This window comes from Larus michahellis, chromosome 2 (genome assembly GCF_964199755.1).
Source record: "Larus michahellis chromosome 2, bLarMic1.1, whole genome shotgun sequence".
In the NCBI taxonomy this organism is placed as follows: domain Eukaryota; kingdom Metazoa; phylum Chordata; class Aves; order Charadriiformes; family Laridae; genus Larus; species Larus michahellis.
Window position 1 is genome coordinate 89,200,203 of NC_133897.1, and position 21,429 is coordinate 89,221,631.

Genomic DNA, 21,429 nt, shown 5'->3' on the forward strand with positions numbered 1-21,429 from the left:
ATTCAACAAAATCATAGAGGTGGGCCTACCATGCAAGAAACTGAAATCAAGTACACACAGAATGGCAAAAACTTTCCAAAGTCATTCAGTTATTATTGTTTAATGAGTTATTCAACTTGTCTGCTTTCTAGAACTGCCAATCAACTTAATTAGATGTTTTTTCCCCAACATCGGAGAAAAATGTGCTGCCTGTTATTTCCCTGGTCAAATTCTGTGTTTGTGTCAAAGTTAACAAGCGTAACAATTTGTCAAATACAAGCTTGCAGAGATGAGATTCACCAGTACCAGATCAAGCTGGCAGAAGCAAAACACTACCTTTAAGTTACAGCAGTAACCTGCTGTTACTTAAAGCAAGTTACAGCAGACACCCTGCTTCAACAGAATATTGTTGTTCTGTATTAAAGGAAAAACAAATAATTTAACTTAATTTCTATTTTAATCATTGATCTGTCAGCCATTTAAATATTGAAGTCAATGGCAAATTTGTTATTGTGGGGACAAGTCAGTGTTATGTCAAACCTCGATCACACTGAAGAGGATTTTTATATAAAACCCTCACCTGTTTGGCACTTCTTTCAAACACCACATACTGTTGGCATTGATCAAGACGTCTTTTACGCATGGTCCAATAATGCAGCACACGATTCTCCCTCTGGAAGAGTTCATTCAAGATATCTGAAGAAGTTAAAATAGTTTCAAGAGAGGTTACGACAACTAATTTTGAAATATCACATTAAAAACAGCAGAATAAAGTACTTTATATTGTAGAATTTACAATGCACTTACTCTTTCTGTTACTCTTTGCTCTTTTTCCTGATATTCACAAAGCACAGAGTGTTCCTGTTTCATTATTATTTACAGAAATGTTGGTTACAGAAACCAGAGATGCAATTAAAATGTACTAGTAATACCTTTTTTTCTCTCAAATCTTTTTCATATGGGGACTGCCACTGTTTATAACAGAATTGAAAATGTAGTCTGATAAAGACGGTTCTTGACGGGGTTTCCTCAGAAAGAATAAGCATGCACAAGTAATCACATGCTTAACATTTCATATCGATCTTAATAAAAAAAAAAACTTTTCTGAATATACCAGTCTCCTATAAATATTTTAATAATTTAATACATGCGGGTAAATGCATAACCTTAGGTCACTACAAGAACAAATGTAACATAAGGAGATATTAAATGTACAGAAACCCTAGTTTCAAATACACAAAATTACTAAGCTTGTAATTCCCCTTAAAAAAAATAATAATCAGAACCAGCAGCAGTATAACTGAGTAGAATCATAGCACAGTTAGAGTGGGAAGGGACCTTAAAGACCATCTAGTTCCAACCCCCCTGCCATGGGCAGGGACACCTCCCACTAGACCAGGCTGCTCAAAGCCCCATCCAGCCTGGCCTTGAACACTTCCAGGGATGGGGCATCCACAGCTTCCCTGGGCAACCTGCGCCAGTGCCTCACCACCCTCTCAGTAAAGAATTTCTTCCCAATATCTAATCTAAATCTCCCCTTTTTCAGTTTAAAACTGTTACCCCTCATCCTATCACTACACTCCCTGATAAAGAGCCCCTCCCCATCTCTCCTGTAGGCCCCCTTTAGGTACTGGAAGGCTGCTAGAAGGTCTCTTTGGAGCCTTCTCTTCTCCAGGCTGTTAACCTGCAAATCTGCCTGTCTGGCTTATAAATTCTTCCTGGATGGCAAAGACCTTCTGCTTACAATATGCAGAAGATTTTATCTGAACTCTGGTTCTTTAATGTGTTTTGTTTGTTGTTTTTTTTTTTCTTCAAACAAAGAAATCCTAGATGTTTCTTGTGAAGTTCACTTTACCCACTGCTTCTTCCAGAGCAGCAGCTCTACCAGAATTTGTAGCTACTGCAAATCCAGATGGCAAGCTGAAATACATAGAAATGGGGACATCCAACATCTCTGCCAGGTGATTCTATTGGAAGTGCAAAGAACCCAAGGGGAGATTTACGAGAAGCAGAAGAGACCACAAAAAAGGCTCTTTCTTCACAATAACACTTTACTTGCTTCTCTACTTTTCTCGCTTTTTCTACTTGCTTATACCTACAGCTGGCTATTTTCCATGATTAAAAATGGAGGCTCTCAGGTGCTAGGCCTCTTAACGCCTCTGCATTCCCCTGTCCCACTGAGCAGGTCCACCATGCCTCACATCCCAAAAGCTAACAACTCCCAAGAAACAGTTTGACAGAGAAGCTCAAATAAAGGGAGCCTAAGGGGAAAAACACCTCACTCTATCTCTGTCAGTGATCTGGGACCAATTACAACCACTTGTCAGAGCCTCCCTGAGGATTATGAAACCTGTCTGCATCACTGCCAACATCCTCCTCCCTGGAAGGACCGTATTCCCACGTGCCACAGAGCGTTGAGATCACCCAGGACTTGCTTTTGGTTGGAATCTAGTCACTGCAGCCAAGGTTTTGTTCCTGCTGGGCAGGCTACCCTCAAATATGCCTCAACCAATCTGTCCCTTGGCCAAGCCATGGGCTGATCTGCTTTGAGCCTCACCTGCTTTCTCAATTTTATTTTTGCCTTACGCCACCTCCAAAATGCTTGCTTAGAATATATGCCAGATTTGAGAGGGCAGACACATGGAGGCCTATCACTATACAATGCAATACACCCAACTGGACACACCATATAAAAAGAGACATCTTGATAGTGACGCAAGCAAAGTAGTTCTGACAAAGAGCAAGCAAGGTGAATTTAGCTAATTGGAACAGCATTTGTCCTGTCAGGACATGATACAGATGGCAAGTCAGTGAGAGACTTTTGGCTGGGCACTGTTCATGTTATTGCCATTAATTTCTTGGACTGACAAGGAAGAGGGAAAAAAATTTCTATAAAATACTCAAAGGAAGTTATAGAATGACAACATTTAATACTAGGTTTGGATAAGCAGCTCTATCTCAAGCCTTCTAAACTACGGTCCCTGTTGTTGTCATCATTTTCTTTGATTGCAACATTTGTTAGGATTGTTGCCTAAACTGCCAGCTTATTCTCCAGGCTTGGAGAGCTTTCCGCTGTCTCTATCCATCCTGCACTATCAACCTATCTAGAAACATGAGCACCACTAGACAAGTTCCTGCACCATGTTCAGTTGCAGCCTGTACACCAGAGGTAACTTCTTTGTTACCAAGAAATTAGCAGCAGAAGCAAAGATGAATATGCACCATTTCTGAGCTTACAGCAATTGTCACCGACTGAATCTACCTGCCACAGCACAATTTCAGGCCACAACTCCATCCTAAAATTCATCTTTGGCACAGTGTCTGATACAGTATTCGGATACTCCTAACTGCAGGTCAAGGAAATTATTTATGGGGGTATGAAGGGACAGAAGGACACCTCTCAGAAATCAGTATCATTGTGATTCCTGTTTCCCATGAAGCATGTGTTCAGCTAAACTTTGCCTAGATTAAGACATTGCTTTTCTAGATATCGTAATCTGCAGCTGAGAATAAGGATCAAGCATGCCACTGAATGAGGTTTTTGAAAAACGTTCAGCAATTCTGCAGAAACTCAAGGGTTACTCACGTTTTTAAAGTGTTCATTATGCTATATACTGATCACAGTCTGACACACTGTTTCAAGCATACACCTGAGCATGGTCCAGCAGAACATATGAAACCTCTATTTCACCAAAATGAAATAAACACTCTATTTTTTTCTCTATCTATTTAGAAGAGAGATAAGAGATACTTTTTTCCTTACATGCATATTTGAAGAGGAAGATCAAAGTGAGATTTTAAATCATTTGGTCAGCTACCATCACACCAGTGAGACCTAAAAGGAAGGAGTCCTCACTAGTTTTATCTTGACTCATGCTTAGTTCTCAGAAGCGCACATTACATGGCTGAAGGGGAAAAAGAGTTAAGGCACATAGCTTATTTTTTTTACTGCTTGGGGATTTTCCTTGGTTTTTTTGTTGCTTTTTAAACATGTATCATTCATCCGGGATTTTAAATGTACACAGAACATGCATAGTACTACAGTTCTGAATAGAATTATTCTTAAGGACATTAGCAGAGTTTTCTACTCTTTCCTCATCTGAACACATGTACCTTTCTCAGAATGACTGTTTCTACACAGCTTTCAAAACTGAATTTTTAAGAAGTTTGTCTAAAAGCCCTAACATTTTTTTCTTATACTCAGTAAGTGTGGTAGCTACAACTTCCTCTTTGTTTTCTTAGTCTACTACTAAGAGAAGAGCTAAGTGACAAATACCAGCAACACTTATTCAGGTATTGATACTGTATTGAGATTTTGTCCTGTACAGTTCTATAAATGTTGATGCCTTGGGGACAGAGGAAAAACAATCCTTTCTCTTAGCTCTACGTACTCAAAGTTTCAACTGCCACAACGCAATTATCTCCTTAAAGCGGAAAGTATGGCCAATACCCTATTCTCTTTACAACACAAAAAATTCAACACAGGGAGATTTGAGTACTGTCAGATATATGGCTAAGTTTAACACAAACTGTTTTCCCCTTGTAGTAAAGTGAAGCAGTGAGCAATGTCCTTTTCTGGTAGAGTCATCAAATAACGTAGAATGGAAGTGACCTCTGGAGGCCATATGTTCCAGTCTCCTTCTCAAAGCAGGACTAACTTCAGAGTTTTTCAGGGGTTTGTTCAATTGAATTTTAAAAATTCCCAAGGGCGGACATTCCACTACCTCTCTGGGCTACCTGCTCTACTCAGTGCTTTCTCACTCTTGCTGTAACACTTTGTCCTTATATCCATTCAGAATTTTCCTTGCTGCAACTTTTTCCTTTGGTCCTATTGCCGTGTTCCTCTGAATTTGGCTCCATCCTCTGCATAACTCCCCTTTGGGTAGCTGCAAACAGCAATTAATTAGACTTCTCTGAGTGTTCTGAGCAGTCTGAGTGTTCACAGCTTCTAAATGCGTCAAGCAGAATACAACCGCAATATTTAACAACTGTAAAATGCAATATTTATTTTCTGAATATCTCTCTCTGATCTCTGTTCTGCGTACCTCACCTATCAGTTACACATACCCTATTAATTTCTGTCCTTTTGTCCCTGACAGCACTACAGATTTCTCTCTCTACTCCATTCCCCACAGTGCACGTTACACCTTAAAGCTGCACTACATTGAATTATTCCCAGCAAAACCCAAGCCCCATGTATTAGTTTTCTCCTGCATCACCTCAGCTACTACCTATTTACACATCTAATATAAACATGACGTCAGTTATCCTATACTTCGTGAAGTTCCTTCATACTGATTCAACTATATGAAGGGTCCAAGGGCATCATTCAAGGATTATCCTGTATCACCCCGGCAGCCCCAAGGAACTCACAGAACGTACCACACTAACACACTGAGTAAGCTTACAGTGATCAGCTCCCATTTGGCTTCAGACCAAACATTATCATGTGGAAGTTTCCTATCTCATTCTCTGAACAAAAGCAGCACATTTGAGTCTCAAATTGAAAGAAGATTAAGTGTAAGCGGGAGATAAATAAATTCAAAGCAACTTCATTTGGGTATAAAAGAATTTGATGACTGGCAGCTCCTTCAACGTGTGTGAGCAATTTTAATTATTTCCTGTTAAGCCTGACAGAACCCTTTCCACTTGGGCAGGCTTCACTCTCTCATCATCACACACACCACGACACATGATGATCACGTTCTCTGGAGAAAAAAAGAACAATAAACCCCTTACTTTTGACTTGTTGTTCAGGTGCTTTGATGTGTGTCACCATCCCTGGCATGTTTACACTGTTCCTGTGCAGGTATTTCAGGAAGACATCAGCATTCCTCCGAGCCAGCGTGCAAGCCTAGAGAGTTGGCAGTATTACTTTCTTTGAAGATGCACACATATACATCCAGAAAGAGGCGAAGGACCTTCCTCAGCCCCCTTTTATGCATTTCCCACCCTCTCCAATTTTAAAAAGCGTTGCTTGTTAAACCTTCTACAAGTAAGCCAACCCAAGCACTAAAGTAGTTTTCTCAACAAATAACAGTTAATCCTTACTTATCCAGCAGAAAAAATGCTATTACTTTTTATCTGAAGATCCTGAAAAGCAATTACGTGCTCTAGAGCTTTCAGCATGACTCAGAGATCACAAAGTTTGTTTTGTGTACGTGCCATGTGCCACTTGAAGTTATTTATTGCATAAACAGTGTGTAGGTGCTTATGCAATCACCTGAATATTCCAAAACATCCACAACTACTTTAAACAAAAAGTAAACACTCCGCTAAAGTGAAACCGAAAGTGATAAAATATTAAGATGCATCCTTAAAATATTAAGACATGGCCTTGACAGCTTTCAGTCCTCGCCACTGTATTGCCAACATTCAGCCTTCATCTTAACATACACCAAGTACTACATATGGGCTGGCTGCCTTAATTTTAATAAGGAGAACACAAACTGCTACTTTAAAAGGCTAGATAAAGGTAATATGGTTAGATCCAGTAACAGAGACACCAAGTAATTTCTCAAATTGTTTTAACACAAAGACTGGAAACTCACATGCCAGCTGCAGAAAGATCTATTTGACAGTATACTTAAAACTACACTAATATGTTTCTGAATGTTTGCATCTGTGCACTGAGAACAAAAAAGGCTTTGAATAAAACTAAGTTTTATACTCTCACATCTTTCAAGGTGATGCTGGAAAAAGCCTTTGGTTACAGGGCTAGTTACACTGCTTTGCAAGCATCCATTACTCATTTATTCAGTATGATCAATAACCCTCTTCACTAGGACATTAGTTGGAATGAAAACTTTTCATTTATCTGCAGACTATTACACAAACCCAACGACTCCCAGATGCTTGTCTAGCAATTTCCTTCCGTACTCTACTGCAATCCAAGTACATCCGAGAGCTGCTCTGATGCACAGGCAGCAAAAGCACTATGTGACTGTCACTCCTCTTCCAAAGCAGCAGCCTTTAAGCATTCTTTAGAATGACAGTTGCTCAAAGCAGTGATTCCCAATTCCTCTTCAGTCACAGTGGGAGACCTGACGTCTATTGAAGTTCAACAGGAAATATATTTATAAAACTGGCTAGAATTTTATGCACTTGGCAGTATTTTCCTAATCACTGTCAGAAGCAATTAACGTGCCGTTTCCCACATCTTTGCAGTTTGGGACATACCTGTAGCTTTTGAATGGGCACTGTTGCTTTCCACATACATTTCACCACTGTAAAGTGAGTGTTTGACTGCATGCTTTCCCAGACACAGGAGATCACAAAAAAACCCAAACCAAACCCAAATCCCACCTTTAGGAATGCCTCCTTCTGTTCCAGGTGTTTGCTTATCATGGGAGTAACATGATCTGTTTCAGAGTTGGGACCCAGTTTGTCTGCTCCCCCACACCAGTCTTCTTCTCGCTTATATTCTTGCTCCAGGCTTTCCAGCACGCTGCACACCTACCAGGAAGGAGGAGTTCAACTCAAATATAATCCAGTAAGACAAAAATTCCAAATTCAAGCCAAAAAAATGGAAAACCAATCTACCCCTTGTGGGTACCTTAGCTTCTGACTTGTTTTGACTGGCAACAAACTTTGGCTTGGGTTTGTAAGCATTGGCCTGCTTAGGTGGAATTTCTCAGAAGGCCGTCCTTAAAGTTGCTCATCCATCTCTGCCTCCATGACTGCATAGGTCAGAATGGGCTTAAGATATGATCACAGAGGTTGCCACCTCTGTGGCACAGATCACAGCCTTGCGAGCCTGCCCCCTAACTCTTCTGCAGACAAGTAGAATGAAGCTGATTTTTCTCTGACTCACAAACAAAACCAGAATTAGCCATCAGAAACACTTCCATTAAAAACCTTGTGTAACTCGTTTATGGTTTAAGTGAAACTTCTTGAAACAAGCAGAAATCCAACTAAGCACTTGTACGGTGTGTTTCATCTTGAAAATGTTTTACAAGACTTTTCTCAATTAAAAATAAGAATCTGAGGACTTTTAAAAGGCAAAGCGATGGAAAAGGCAGATCAAGATCTGAGTCTTCACCAATAACCACTGCACCTTGGTAGCGTGTCTTCTTTGAAGTTTGCTAATTGAAGCAAGTGTAGCCACACCAATTACATTGTAGTGTTCTAGTTGTTAGTTCAATTTGTCTACTACTCATTTATCATAGAATGGTTTGTGTTGGAAGGGACCTTTAAAGACCATCTATAGTCCAACCCCTGCCACAGCCAGCAACATTTTCACTAGATCAGGTTGCTCAAAGCCCCATCCAACCTGACTTTGAATACTTCCAGGGATGGGGCATCCACAACTTCCTTGGGCAACCTGTTCCAGTGCCTCACCACCCTCATAGTGAAAAATTTCTTCCTAATATCTAATCTACATGTACCCTCTTTTGTTTTAAAACTGTTGCCCCTTGTCTTGTAGTGACAGTGACAGGCCCTGGTAAAAAGCCTTGTCTTATAAGACTACTTTATACACTGAAAGGTTGCAACACATGGTTTCTCTTTCTAAGGCAGCTGGTAAGAGAATTTGCTTTTTGCATTTTTTGTATAACTGCAGTTGTTATCAAATTTGTAAATATAACCAAACCTAGTCATCCATTTTTTTAGGTAATGCTGTTTTATGCCACAGTGAAGAATTAACCAAGGCAGACACCAGTCACGTAGCATTTCTGTACCTGTTCAGAAGTTTTATAGAAGGCAACAGAGGCATTCACAAGCTTGAGACGGTCTTCCATCTTCAGCATCAGTTGTTGCCAATGGGAAGCAACCTTCTCTGCACACTCCCGGATCATATCCATGTCATAGTGATTAGCCTGCAGCATTGCCTCTGCCTTCTGCTGAACCTGCAGGGCACTTTGATGCGTCTTCTGACAAGAGGCGAAAATTCAGGAGTTCAGTGGAGCGCTTCATTTTCTTGAAGACCTCAAAGGCTCACATTTCCACTGTGTCAATGACACTTCTACACACATGCACAAGCACCCATCAACTAAAAATAACTGTCTAATATTAGTCACTGCATTACTTCACTATGCAAATACAAAGGAAATAAATCCTGTAGAGATTTATCATCACATCAACAATGACTAGCCGTTTATAAGCAACAGCCACTGTCTAGCATTAAGCTACACATGGCATATCTATGTTGCAGTACTCTCTGTTATAATTATGAATTTCGGGTTGCTTTTCTTTCCCTTCATGGTGAGGAAAGAAAATGGAAAGGATGTATCTTATTTTGGCTTGATTGCTACTACTTCCCTCACAGCTTTACCGCAGTCTTTTGCACATTAGTTGTGAGCAAATGAAGGTGCAGGCATGCAGGCCAAAACAAAACACAACTCTCCATTCATTATAAGCAAATTTTTAACTGTAGTTCTCTGTGTAAACTCTATATGCTCGCCTAAAATTTGGAGCCCCCAACTATAATAAGTATTATTATATCAGAGTACAGAATGACCCAGAAAACACAGAATTTAAGCTTCCTACTCATTTATTCTTAAATTGACAAACACCTAGAAGTCTCATGATTTTTATACTTAAGAGTTACCAAAGCTCTCAAATGAGGGTACCTATAGTGCAAACTGTAAAGAAATAAAAAAGAAGAAAAAAAGGCGGGGAAAAGCATAAAACTCCATCGAGCAGCAAACGAATGTGGAAGAGTTACTACGAGACAGAGTACTTCTGAAAATAGTTTTCGCAAACAATTATAACATTGGTTAATCTTTCAACAGAAGTAAAGTTATTAAAAAAATGTATGCTATATATAAACAATATCACCGTAAGTCCCTTGATAGTGCATATAAATTAACAGTACTCTATTCCAGGCAATCTTAAGATCTCTGCTTATTTTTTGCAGAGGTATGACTTATCTGCCAAGTTTAGTTTGAATTCATGGCAGGAGGATGGACACACCACCACACACAAATTTCAGTGAAACCTACTCTCAAACAAAAACGGAAACAATAAAGGACCATATCAGAATGCACAAAACTGATGTTTGCTGTTCCATTTATTCTTAACTTTAACTATTCGCATTATATGTTGTATTCTAACAAAGGGTTTACTGTTTTCAATAAAATTGCTGTGAACAGCTATCACTTTACAAAGATGCAAAAAGGTACTGAGAAGATGTGTTCACCTGGAATTTCAGGTCCAAAATGAACAATAACAAAAATCCCACCTTCCCAGTACGTGTTTTTATCTCTTTTCCATAAGATGATTTCAACAGCTTGTCCTAAACTCAAAGAATTGTAGCATGAACCCAAGAGGGCTATTCACATAGACTCATGAACAGGACTCACGATACAGGACTTCTTGGCTACGGTCACTGAAATGGTGCCTTTACCTCTATTGCATGTTGAAACTGCTCATGCTCCCTCTGTAACTGTTCTGCCTCCTGCAAAGAGCTAGCAGTGATAAGCCCAGCGTTTAACATTGACTCTCCATTTCGGATCCAACCCAAAACCTGTAACAAAACAGAAGACCATGAAATACGCAATTCCACTGCCAACCAGCAGGAAAAGCAGCATTGCTAGGGACAAAAAACATTTAGGGTCACGTGCAGTACCAGAATTGATGACTAAATCATTTATGCATTATATATTTACAGTGAATTGTATATTCACTAAACATAGCAAATGACATTCACTGTCAGTTTCACTTAGCTGACAACTCATATCTCTCAGTTAACTACTACATGTTTTTGGTTTCACTTTATACTCTGAACAAGGTTGTGTTTCTGAATACCATTTCTGTCACCTGGAAAACAGGAACAAGTTACAAGCAATTTGCCTAAGAGCCAGTGTCAGTAATGTAAATTGAGGCCACGCAGCTTAGTAAAAAGTAAGCAAATAATTTTGAATATTAACGTTGAGAAAAATGTGACCATTGAACATCTTCTAATTGCTTAAAAATTTTCGGTTTTCAGAATGTGCCACCTTTGACACATCCACTGAAACCAGGTGAATCCCCAGGTGGGGAGAAGCCTCAGGAGGCCACCTAGTACATTCCTTACCAACAGCAGGAACGTGCAATCTTAAGGCCCCTCCCAAAAGACCTGTGCTTTGTTCGTTACTCAAGAATCCAACCCTATACTTTCACCAGACATTTTTATCACCTTTTTTCTTTCTAATGTGTAACACTCAAATCTCTCTTGCTTTAATTTTGGCTCATTTAATTTCTCCTGCCCACAAAAGGAAAAAAAAAACCACCAAAAACCACACACCAAAAAACCCAGAGACATGTTCTCCCTCTTAGCATCATCTTTGTTTTTCCCTTTCCTCTCTCCATCAAGTACACTATCTGATTCCCCCTCCTCCAGATTCCTCTTCTCTTGTTGACCCCAGTCTCTTCAATCTCTCTCATGTGAAATTAGCCGCCTTATTTTTCTCGCTGCTCTTTTATGAGCTCTCTCCAGTTGATAACCATGACTTTGGTCAAAATCTTTCAAATACTGAGTAAACCTGGACATAATTCAGGTTATTCACTGTCATCTGTACAACTTTTCTATGGAACTGCTGCCCAGCCAGTAATTACCCTGTGCTGTATTTGTTCAGCTGATTATTCCTGCTAGTACATCGTGCTCTGTATTTGTCACGAACAAAATTCATATCCTTCTTGCAGTGCAATTCTCCCATACATCAAGACAATTCTGAACTGTAACCCAGTGTCTTCTGATGAACTCAAACTCCTTTTCCAGCTTCCTTTGACTTTATCTTCAAATTTAAAAGCATAATCTCTACTTCTAACATGTAGATTTTCTGACTGAAAACATGAACTAGTACTCAAATACAGACTTCTACAGATATTTTTTTAATAACTAATTAAAAACTAAATTAAACTAATTAAACTAAATCTCTGCTCTAGTGGCAGATATTGTAGTGGTTTTTTTGTGTGTGTATGGTTGGACTTGATGATCCCAAAGGTCCTTTCCAACCATGAAGATTCTATGATTCTATAATTGAGGGTTTTTTTTTCCCCCTGATAGCATGTATTTGTATTCTTCTATATAAATCCTGCAAGTCTGTAGAAAAGAATAAGTCTGCAGTGTAGATGCAGGGCATGACAGCACCTCCCAGACGTGTAACTGGGTGTACATTCTGCTCCTCTGGGGAGAAAGCGCTGGGTCAGGTGGAGCCTTGAAGAAGGGGGAAGATGCCTCTGGCCTTGGAACAACCTCTCCTTGCTGCAAGGAGACATTTCCAGATCACAGCATGGGGGCACGTGAAAGGGACCATGAAAGGAGCTGGGAGCTTCTAAGTTGTTGAGACACCCGGGGGTTGTTAACGCTCAAGGGAGCGAGCCCAGGTAAGCCTCAGGAGCAAGACAAAGGGCAACTTCTGAGGGAACCAGATGGGTCCAAGAGATTGCAGACAGAAACCATGGTTGGAGGAAAGAATTTGCCTGTAAGAACATGAAGGGCAGAAGATTTTTTTTTTTTTAAAATCCCTTTTTTTATTTCTACTTTGTCTTAAAAAAACAGTTTTAAACTCCCTCTCTACCTTACAAAATAGTTCTTCGAGGTGTAGCGTAACGAAACACGCATTCTTAGGGTTAAAATAAATTTAGCCTCCTCCAGAGAATTTATAATGAAGGAGAATGCTTAAGTAGCAACAGTTCAAAGCTTCTCTTGACTTGGCATCCCATCATACACAGCAGAGACAGCTAGCACAGAACTTGCCATTTCAAACACACAGACTTGCCCTCCTGCTTGTTGCGGGTCAGGGTGCGAGTGCAGAAGCTGGTGGAACTCACAGGAGGAAAGCTGCCAGCAGCACTTTCCCCTTCCCTCTGCTCTGACTCAAGGGGAAAATATAAGCGCTAGTAAATAGCGAGCCTGTTCTTCCAGGGCTGCTGCCTTCCAGTGTTTGTTGGCATGTTCCCATCACCTCACTGTCTGGGTGGACCACACACCCCGTCTTTTCCCTTGCAGCCTTCATCAGGCTAGAAAAGCAACAGTAGAGCATCTGCAAAACTGTGGAAATGAAATAGAGTTTAGGACACTTGAAAGGGTCAAATAGGTAGTTCTATAGATTTAAGATTAGTTTCTTGGACTGAGTTTTGACTCTAACTAAACATGATCACAGGACACATCTGCTTCAGCCTGCTGTCCTAGCTATGTTTTCGTATCCATATGGCGCTATACAGAGTGACAGGATACTCTTTCCTGAGTAGTATTTTGGGAGAACCAGAGCTCTAGCACTGGACTATGTTTGCACCAAGCTAAAAGATCTGCATGTGAGAACACAAAGCAGCTCAAGGTACCCTTGATGGTACAAGCTTGTACTTGGTAAAAGTATCTATACACTGTTGTACAGGTATGAATACATAGGTATATATTGAAGAACATACATCATGATCAGAGCAGGAGACAATATTGCACTGAGAAGATTTAATGAACACAGTAAACCCAACTGAATTCGTTTTGGAGCTTGGTAGAGATTCTGACCCAGGCAGATGCTGCATGTTAAACAGAGCAAAGCATTCATTCTACAAAGTGAATATGGGGGAGTGACTGCAGCAAGAAGTAATCCAGCAGCTATATTTTAGGTGATAAAAAAAGGTTTGTCTGGCAAACATACAAGCAGAGTTCTGGATGAGAAAGATATTCTCTTAACTATTTCTCTGCCTCTACCTACTCATATGTCCCTGCCCTGTATAAAATGGTCACATTTTCCTTTCCATGTTGTTTTTCCTCACATACAGCTGTCCCTTATTTCAATGAGCACCCTCTTATCCCAATCTTTTGAGGTTTTCCTACACTGTAATCTTACATCTGTTTTTTCCCTTTCTGCACTTATTACACATCAAGTTGACACGCAAATTCTTTGCAGGTTTTCTTTAAACCTCTGTTTGTCTTCTGGCCCTTCTGCTTCCTCCTAGTCCTAAGGCTTGATCTACAGAACTCCAATGCCGCAAAGCAGAACTGGTACAGTAGTCAAGGGAGAAGCAACTCTGGATATTTTTAATCTGCTTTGTGTGCTTATTTGCTACGAATTCGCTAAGCTCTAAGTTTCACTACCTAGTACTGAAGAGACTCCTTGCAAGTATTTGACTGAAAAACTAAGCCAGGAAACAGTCTGCTGATCTCCATCACAGCAATCTGAGAGATGAACCCTATCGAAAAATTCCTGCAGTGTTCCAGTCTAACCTTTTCACATGACTACAAGCTATATATTTTTTACATTTTTTTTATATACACACACATATATATATATGTGAAAATACAATATCAGTTTGGCAGGAAAAATTCGAATGGAAATCTTGTTAAGATCCTTGCTATGGAGACAGTATCCAATCTACATAATAAGTATGCTTACACGCAGTTCCTCAACAATAAATCTGGCAGAAAATCACAGTAATTGAACTGGAAAACCATGTGTACACTGCTTCAGGCAACAAAATACAAACAAAACAGACTGAAGAGGAGGTTTACCATGTCATTTTACTCTCAGGCAAAGCACCTGCTGTGACCTGCTGAGCTATTAAGTTTTTCCCACTGCAGATGAAATAGGAGAAGATCATGCTTCCTGATAGTTAATAGAAACTAAAATAAATCAGATGTGGTTTTCTGAAAAGGCAACTGAAATCACAAAACTGAGTTACTAGCCCCAAAGCATTCCAAAGGGGATCCAAGGCAATTCTATGAGACGATATAACATTCAGTTTTAGTTCCATTTAATTTCTAGGCCTTCAGGCTGGGGAAGTATTGCAGGTTAATCTGTACAATGACAATCTGGAAAAGGAGTTTGTAATACACTAATTCTGTCAGCTACCTGTTCGTGTAAGTTTGTTTGAAAATTCACGCCTATTACGGCATTTAATTCAACATAAAATCCCACGTGATAGAGATGTGTTCTAGGAATATAAAATAAAATCAATTTTTTCTCCTAAATCCCAGTCTATTAAGAAAAGGTAGCTGGCTAGAATAGTATACTACTTATATCTTTATTATAAGATGAACTGATTTTTTCCAATGCTTCAGTTTCAGTCAGGGCTAGCAGTGGTTTGAAAGAGTTACAAAGATCTTACAGAATGCCTGACAAACCATATATTAAATGCAACATGGATATTCCTCTACAATCCATTATGTTCATCATCTGCTTGTATCTATCTGCCAAAACACAGAACATTTGTTCTGCAAACACAGGTTTTAGACATGTTTGTCTTTGTCACATTTAACTTGCATACAAACAAAGCTAGTGGAGCAAGGTACTCACTTTATGGTGGGAGCATGCAATATCAATAACTATTTAATGGCGTGTCTTTGAAATATTACCCTATATTCTGTTCTGTAACTCAGTATTACTTCAGTATCATGGGAATAAACAATTTCTTTTTCTTACTAACCCTTCCCATCCAAACCCACTGATGTACCGCAAAGGGATGAGACTGACTCAGCTGGCATTCACACTCTTTCATCTTTTCTTTCCTTTACAAATGTGCACTCTTTTTCTCCATCCTCAAGATGGTTGGATGCAATGGAGTACAGGAACTATCCTGATCTGAAATAACTTCATCTCAACCATTACTCACATGAAAGGAGTCATTTGTAATTCGCGTTTACGAAGGTAAACAAGCGCTAAGATGGATACAGGGTAGTTCAGTAGAGTATGCAAAGGCTTGAGTCAGAAGGGCACGTATTTGATCAACACCTAGCTTGCACTGACAGCAGACACCACCAGTTTCTTGCATTCCTTTAATTCAAGACCACACAGAAACTTTGTGTCTGTTAACTATAGGAGTAACCAACCGCTGCCTGGAAATACCTTCTATTCTCCTCTCCTATGCTAACGGGACCCCTTTTGTATTACTTTGCAATTTGGGAGTTCACATTCACAGTCTCAAGAGGGAGATGAATTTTTGGAAGAGCTCATGACAAACAGAAAAAGGACAAATTGCATTAGGAGATATTATGGGAGACATTAACACAACAGACTGCAGCAGACTTCTGTGATGCTGCCAAGCATGAGCAAGATCAAAACCTCTTACCTTTCTAGTGCTTAGTTTGTTTTTTAAGCTTTTACCTACTTTGGTGGTTTTGCCCACAGCATCTCAAATTCGCCAAAAGTTTAGGTGTTTATCAGATAAGGACCTCAAAACTTGCCACTTTATTGCCAGGAGAAGCAAAACTTCTTTTTCTTCTCTCGGAAGGTAAACCACGCTGATATGTTATCACTATTTGTAGATGTCTCAGACAATATACCAAAAAGTATTAGGACAGTGTGCAGGGATTTGTATTAATCATCATACAGATGATAAAAGTATGGATTATTTAACATGGGTTTAAATTCCTCTACACTTCAAATACTTGACTTGTATCCATGTAGAAATACGGACTGTTGATGCAAAACTTAAAAAAAACGCACTTAACGTTAACAGAGGATGAAGTTTCTTTGGTGCTCAATTAAAAGTCCCTCCCTCCTCCAAATGCAAGCCTTTATATAGCAGAAAGTAATTTTCCACGTCTCTTTATGGGAACAGACCCTTCCAAGAGGTGCGGGATAGCTCGGTGGGGACACATACCCCCAGCCTGCCCATACCTGCTTGACTTCGGCCTGGAGGTGGCGCAGCTGCACGCACTGCTCCAGGTGCTTGCGGTGCTGCTCGGCCGCCACATCCAGCTCCTGCTGCTTCTCGTGGAGGAACTCCAGCAGATCTTGGACACGAGTCGCCATGTCTACGTCTCTGTCACACAGCAGCTCCACACCTGTAATCAGGCAGTCCTTCATAAATGATTTGCAAGTCCTCCGAAAAGAAATAGCCCATTTCCACTGTTTTACACTTACTTTTCCAGTTCCTTCTCAAAATTCAACTTAATCCTCAGAGCATTTGCTTAAATGAGCATAGTTTTTGCACTCCTTAAAAATGCAATGTTATTAACTTTTTTTAAAAAAGATGCCAGAGATTTACCCTAGGTGACTGTATACAGTTAAAACCATCAAGTGAAGGGGCATAAATAACTGAAAAGGAAGACTTATTACTTAAAAGATTAGAATTATGGCTTGAGCGCATTGCTCTGATTAGCTTTAAAATTAACTCCCTACTATTTACTCTCATTTTACTACTTCCTAAGTGGAATACCTTTCTTAAAAACCTAAATATTTTCATGTGTTGCCAACTCAAGATAAAAATTACGTGCCATAATGACAGTCTCATGAACCCAAATGATTTGAGTAGAACAAAAAAAAAAAAAGGCCACATGTCTCCAGTGTACAATTAACCAGCATCCCTGTCATTTTCACACATCCCATGGGGAGACAACTGGATAATTCTTACAAAGCCACTGCCCAGAATAGCATGAAGGAGCCATCTTACCAGATGCCTGCACTTCATTGACATACTGCAGCAGATCCTGCCCTTGGTGGATGACATCAAAGGTCAAATTATTCATGGTCAGGGCTTTGTCTGCATGATGCTGGAGCCTCTGTTCTGCTATTGTGAGATCTTCAGTGTCAAAGTCATTCATCTGCTGAGAGAGCTCATCATTCCAAGACTCGAGGTCTGAAATTATCTGGGGGAAAAAAAGAGAGGAAGACAATGTTCACTTACCCATTAGACAAAGCCTATTTATTTCCAAATCCACATTTGGATGGAGGTCAGGAACTTGCATTGCTCATTGTTGACTGACTTCACTGATCGGATTCAACATGGTTCAGACACAGGCTGTTTCAGCAAGGGTTTTAAATTTCAGCAAGCAATCCAGAACAATCTCTTTGAGAACCACAATAGCCTTCCTTCAATCAGTACTTGCCTTGTCAAAGTCTGTAACACTACAGGTACCCTTGCCTTGTTTAAGGTACTCCTTCATCAACATATTACTTGTGTGATATCACATGGTTGATACACTGGAGGGAAGCAATGCCACCCAGAGGGACCTGGACAGGCTTGAGGAGTGTACCTGTGCAAAGCTCATGAAGTTCAACAAGGCCAAGTCCAAGGTCCTGCACCTGGGTCGGGGCAATCTCAAGCACAAATAAAGGATGGGCAGAGAGTGGATTGAGAGCAGCCCTGAGGAGAAGGACTTGGGGGTGTTGGTGGATGAGAAGCTCAACATGAGTTGGCCATGTGTGCTCGCAGGCCAGAAAGCCAACCGCATCCTGGGCTGCATCAAAAGAAGCGTGGCCAGCAGGTCAAGGGAGGTGATTCTTCCCCTCTACTCTGCTCTCATGAGACCCCACCTGGAGTGCTGCGTCCAGCTCTGTGGCCCCAACATAAGAAGGACATGGACCTGTTGGAACGGGTCCAGAGGAGGGCCGTGAAGATGATCAGAGAGCTGGAGCACCTATGCTATGAAGACAGGCTGAGAGAGTTGGGGTTGTTCAGCCTGGAGAAGAGAAGGCCCTGAGGAGACTTATAGCAGCCTTCCAATACTTAAAGGGGGCCTACAGGAAGGATGGGGAGGGCCTCTTTGTCACAGAGTGTAGTGATAGGACGAGGGGTAATGGTTTTAAACTGAAAGAGGGGAGATTTAGATGAGATATTAGGAAGAGATATTTCACTATGAGGGTGGTGAGGCACTGGAACAGGTTGCCCAGGGAGGTTGTGGATGCCCCATCCCCGGAAGTGTTCAAGGCCAGGCTGGATGGGGCTTTGAGCAGCCTGATCTAGTGGGAGGTGTCCCTGCCCACGCAGTGGGGGTGGATAATCTTTAAAGTTCCAACTCTAACAATTCTATGATAAACAGATGAAGTTAAAATGTTTTTATTTCCACTTTTTAAGGGAAAATGTTGATCTAAAACATCTTTTCGATTCTTCCAACTGCACCAAATAACAATTCACACATCAAGTGCCAACTCAGCTTTCCATTACGCCCATCTCAAGCCCATTTACAAAAAAGCTAGCTCTATCTGTCTGTGAGCAAGACGTGTCAGGCTCTGCGAGCATCTTCAACTTCTGCCAGAGAACTGAGAAGCACTACTTGTCACAAGAGGCAGGGTGCTTTGTTAATGGAGCAAAACCAAAAAGTATTACTTTAGTACAGTATTACTGTAATGTCAGAGTTACATTTCTTTGCTGAAGTCATTCGGCTATACTTCAGTTTACACTTTAATTCTGGATTTTACTCTCAGCCATAAGATGTTGAGAGAAGGGTAGCTAAGGAATCAGTAAGACCTCCTTGTCTATCCACACAAGTGCATTTTTCAAATCCTTTTCCAAAACTTGTCTGAAATGTAAATTAGTTCTTTTAATTAGGACACAAAACTGCTTTTAAGTCTAATAGATAATGATTACAAACCCCATTGATCTAAGTGGGCTGTGTTCTTACGGCACAGGTTTGATGCATCAGTTACTTATTTCAAACAAGTCCGTTTGACACACTTATCCCTCAAGCCCGTAACACAAATTTTTTTCAGAATTTTCAGCAGTTTTGCCACAAACTAATGAAGTTCATTGGTACCGTGGAATTACAGCTATCAAGAACTAAATACGGCTTAGCTCCAGAGTTCTACAACTTCAGGAATAGGAGAAACTGATGTGAATGGTGCTAAATGACATGAAAACATCTATTTATGCAGCAAGACACAGCAAAAAGGATCTGACTAAACAGGCACTAGCAACAAAGTAGCTGGCTGCATAAATATTTAACCCAAGACATTTGTTGTCAGCAAAAAGAATATGCGGCTACACTTTCCAAGTGGTTAATCAGAGCTGTGAAGTTACTGAGACAGTTAAACTAGAAGAGAAATTCCAGGAAAGCAAGTCTTGTAGAAAAAACAGAATTGAGGAGAAAGCAAAGTTAAATCATCTGTATAAAATTTCTGTAGTCAGCTACAATCTTTCTTGAAGGCTTGTCTCCATTCTGCTCACATGGCACCATAAAACATGGACACATCAGGCAATTATTTTTAAAATTGTGGCATCAGTGAGTTTACTTCCTGTTTTAAAGGTGTTCTGCAAAAATTTTACCTGATTCACTAAGTATTCAAGTTTTGCATCATACCATGATGAGAGATACCTAATCCTGATCCACAAGTTCTACCAAAGCAAAAAGAGGTAGAAACTTAATGTCTCAGGGGTAACACTGAAAACGGAAAAGCTGATGGAGAAGGGACGCAGGAAGATATACAGGCAAGGCTTTTAGCCACTCCTTAAAGCTTCTTTCATCTCTCTTCCGTGTGAGCTAAACATTACACACAAACACAAACTGTTTAAGCATTATGAGTGGTTTCCCCTCTAAATACACACACAGGCTTCCCCTCCCACAAAATCCTCCACTACTTCCTTTTATTTCCCATTTACATGGTCCCTGCCCAACATGTCTCATCACCTCTTTCTGCTTTTCATCCCCTTTTAACTGATTTGAAATATGTCAGAAACGCCAAGTCTTTCTGACAGTCCAGCCTGAGAAACCGCTTACTTCCAGCTAATCCTTTTTTCTGCTCTCACGCACCTCAGACCTGCTCTTGCCAGCTCACCTTCAAAACTCTGTGTTCAGTCACACCAAAAGGAGCAGAGGTCACCTAACATTTATTTCTTCAAACCACCCACCGCACTATGGAAGTTCTCACAAATCAGATTTACCATCTTATTTTCATTAGTTCAGTTAACACTTGTAAGTTATCCTCAAGAAGTAATTGTAGTTAGACTTGGTTAAACTGAAAAATCCAAGCATTAAAGAAGGTTGTGAAACTCTACCGTCAAAACATCATATTTTGCGTCTTTCTAAACACCTTTAAAAAGTGGATTAAGATTTAACATGACAAATTTGTGCCACTGTTATAAAAGCAAAGCCAGTCCATCTCCCTTCAGAACAAACGCCAAAACCTTACCTCTGTTACTATTACACTGAGTGGAAATAAAGTAATAAACACAATAAGCTCACAATGGGAGATCGCTGTGGCTAAGCGTCCTTATTTTTCAATAATGGAATGGTTTAAGTAGATTGTAGTCACTATGTCCTCTCAGACTGTCCTGCGATTCACTGTACCTGGTATGAATGACAGGTAGTTTGAAGAGGTCAACACCATGCGTCACCTCAGCCGAGAGGTTTCAGTGATACTGCCTCCAAAGAACAACCACAAACAACAGTAAGAATTGTAACTTCTTCCCATGTTATTTCACACAGCCCGGAGGTTAGGATCATTGTTTAAAGCACTCGAAACACTGCGTACAAGAGCAAGGCATTCCCTGACCCCTTCAAGAGACCAGGAAGCCCATGATTCAAATAAATAAATAATGCCAGCATGGTCCCACACTCATTCAAAAGATAAGTCATCAGTGCACATCACAGCTGGGGTTCCTAACCAAGGCAGTAATCCTTGCATTTTTTCAGCATTAACTGGGTGGCACAAGGTAATCTATTTCAGCCGTTGCACCCACCGTGCAAATCTGAAATGCGCTGAGTGCAGAGTTAAAACAAAAATAACATGCATTACGCCCTCTCTGCCCACACTCTTCAGGGCTTTCCCAGAAGTTCTGCTTTAGAAGCAACAGTGAGCAGGCTCCTAT

The 21,429-nt window shown here is 40.4% G+C and overlaps 1 protein-coding gene across 2 annotated transcripts in view; it reads right to left on the reverse strand.

The window, feature by feature from the left end:
* The window catches only part of TRIO (trio Rho guanine nucleotide exchange factor), a 259,570-nt gene that overhangs the window by 100,406 nt on the left and 137,735 nt on the right, over nt 1-21,429 (reverse strand). For both annotated transcript variants that reach the window (XR_012585654.1, XM_074576181.1), the window contains exons 14-20: nt 17,296-17,491; nt 16,521-16,687; nt 10,325-10,444; nt 8,658-8,849; nt 7,285-7,434; nt 5,719-5,833; nt 560-675 (exon numbers count right to left, since the gene is read on the reverse strand). Coding sequence is in view for 1 of the 2 variants with exons in the window: in XM_074576181.1 (XP_074432282.1) it covers nt 560-675; nt 5,719-5,833; nt 7,285-7,434; nt 8,658-8,849; nt 10,325-10,444; nt 16,521-16,687; nt 17,296-17,491 (1,056 nt within the window). In the remaining variant the exon portion in view is untranslated. The remainder of the gene's footprint in view (nt 1-559; nt 676-5,718; nt 5,834-7,284; nt 7,435-8,657; nt 8,850-10,324; nt 10,445-16,520; nt 16,688-17,295; nt 17,492-21,429) is intronic.